The 907-nt window shown below is 70.6% G+C and overlaps 1 protein-coding gene across 2 annotated transcripts in view; it reads left to right on the top strand.

Annotated features, from left to right (window-relative positions):
- Positions 1-907, top strand: part of CPN1 (carboxypeptidase N subunit 1) — a 12,119-nt gene that overhangs the window by 606 nt on the left and 10,606 nt on the right. The window contains exon 1 of one of the 2 annotated variants that reach the window (XM_005416435.2): positions 18-281. The exons of the other annotated variant lie outside the window; for it this stretch is intronic. Within the exon in view, the coding sequence (XP_005416492.1) occupies positions 59-281 (223 nt within the window). The 5' untranslated portion in view covers positions 18-58. Of the gene's footprint in view, positions 1-17; positions 282-907 lie in introns of those variants that run through there. 2 annotated transcript variants of the gene reach the window in all.

Below are 907 nucleotides of genomic sequence, written 5' to 3'. Positions count from 1 at the left end.
CCCGGGGGGGGGGGAGCCGAGGCTGGGAGCTGGTCCGGGCGCCCGGCGCCGCGGGAGGATGGCGCGGTGGCTGCGGCCCCTCGTGGGAGCCCTGCTCCTGCTCGAGGGGGCGGCCGCCCTCAGCTTCCTCCACCATCGCTACGAGGAGCTGGTTCAGGCCCTGTTCCGCGTGCAGAGCCAGTGCCCCTACGTCACCCGCATCTACAGCATCGGCCGCAGCGTCGAGGGCCGGCACCTCTACGTGCTGGAGTTCAGCGACTACCCGGGCATCCACGAGCCCCGTGAGTACGGGGGGAAGGAGACAGCGGCCCCGAGAGGACCTTGGCACGCTCCCTGCCACGCGGCACTGCTGGGGCGCTGGGTGGGGGTATCTCCCTTTCCAGGCAGGGCTCCTGGCAGTGCCCAGGTGCCAGGCGACGCGGTCTCCGGCAGGGACCCCGCAGCCGGCCCAGGGACGCGCCCGGCCGGCCCGCACACATGCACCGTGCCGTGCACTGTGCTCGCGCAAGCTGCAGCGTGGCACAGGCGCGTACTTTGGACGGAGCTCTGAGTTTTCAGCTCAAGCTAATGCGAGAACGCAGGCAAATCCATCCCAGCACCCCGCCTGCCCTACCACGCTCTCCCTCCCAAAACAGTGTTGTCCAGGGGAGGAGAGCAGCATCCACCCTCTGCCCTGTGCTGCTGGGTGGTGACAGGACACAAAGTGTTCGGCCCTTCCTCCTGCAGACGGCAAACCCAGGAGGACGGCGAGCGGGGACCCCGGCAGACAGGGTGCCGGGCTCCTACAGCGCTCGCAGCCCGTGGGCAGTGCGGCCCCAGCGACAGGCTGGTCTCAGGGATCGCCACCTGCTGCCACGTGGCCCTGTGGAACCTTGGCAGCCCAGGCCCCCTTGGCTGCCGCCCGGGC

The sequence above is a fragment of the Geospiza fortis genome, unplaced genomic scaffold (assembly GCF_000277835.1).
Source record: "Geospiza fortis unplaced genomic scaffold, GeoFor_1.0 scaffold130, whole genome shotgun sequence".
NCBI classification, from domain to species: Eukaryota; Metazoa; Chordata; class Aves; order Passeriformes; family Thraupidae; genus Geospiza; species Geospiza fortis.
This window is presented reverse-complemented; position numbering and strand designations above follow the sequence as displayed.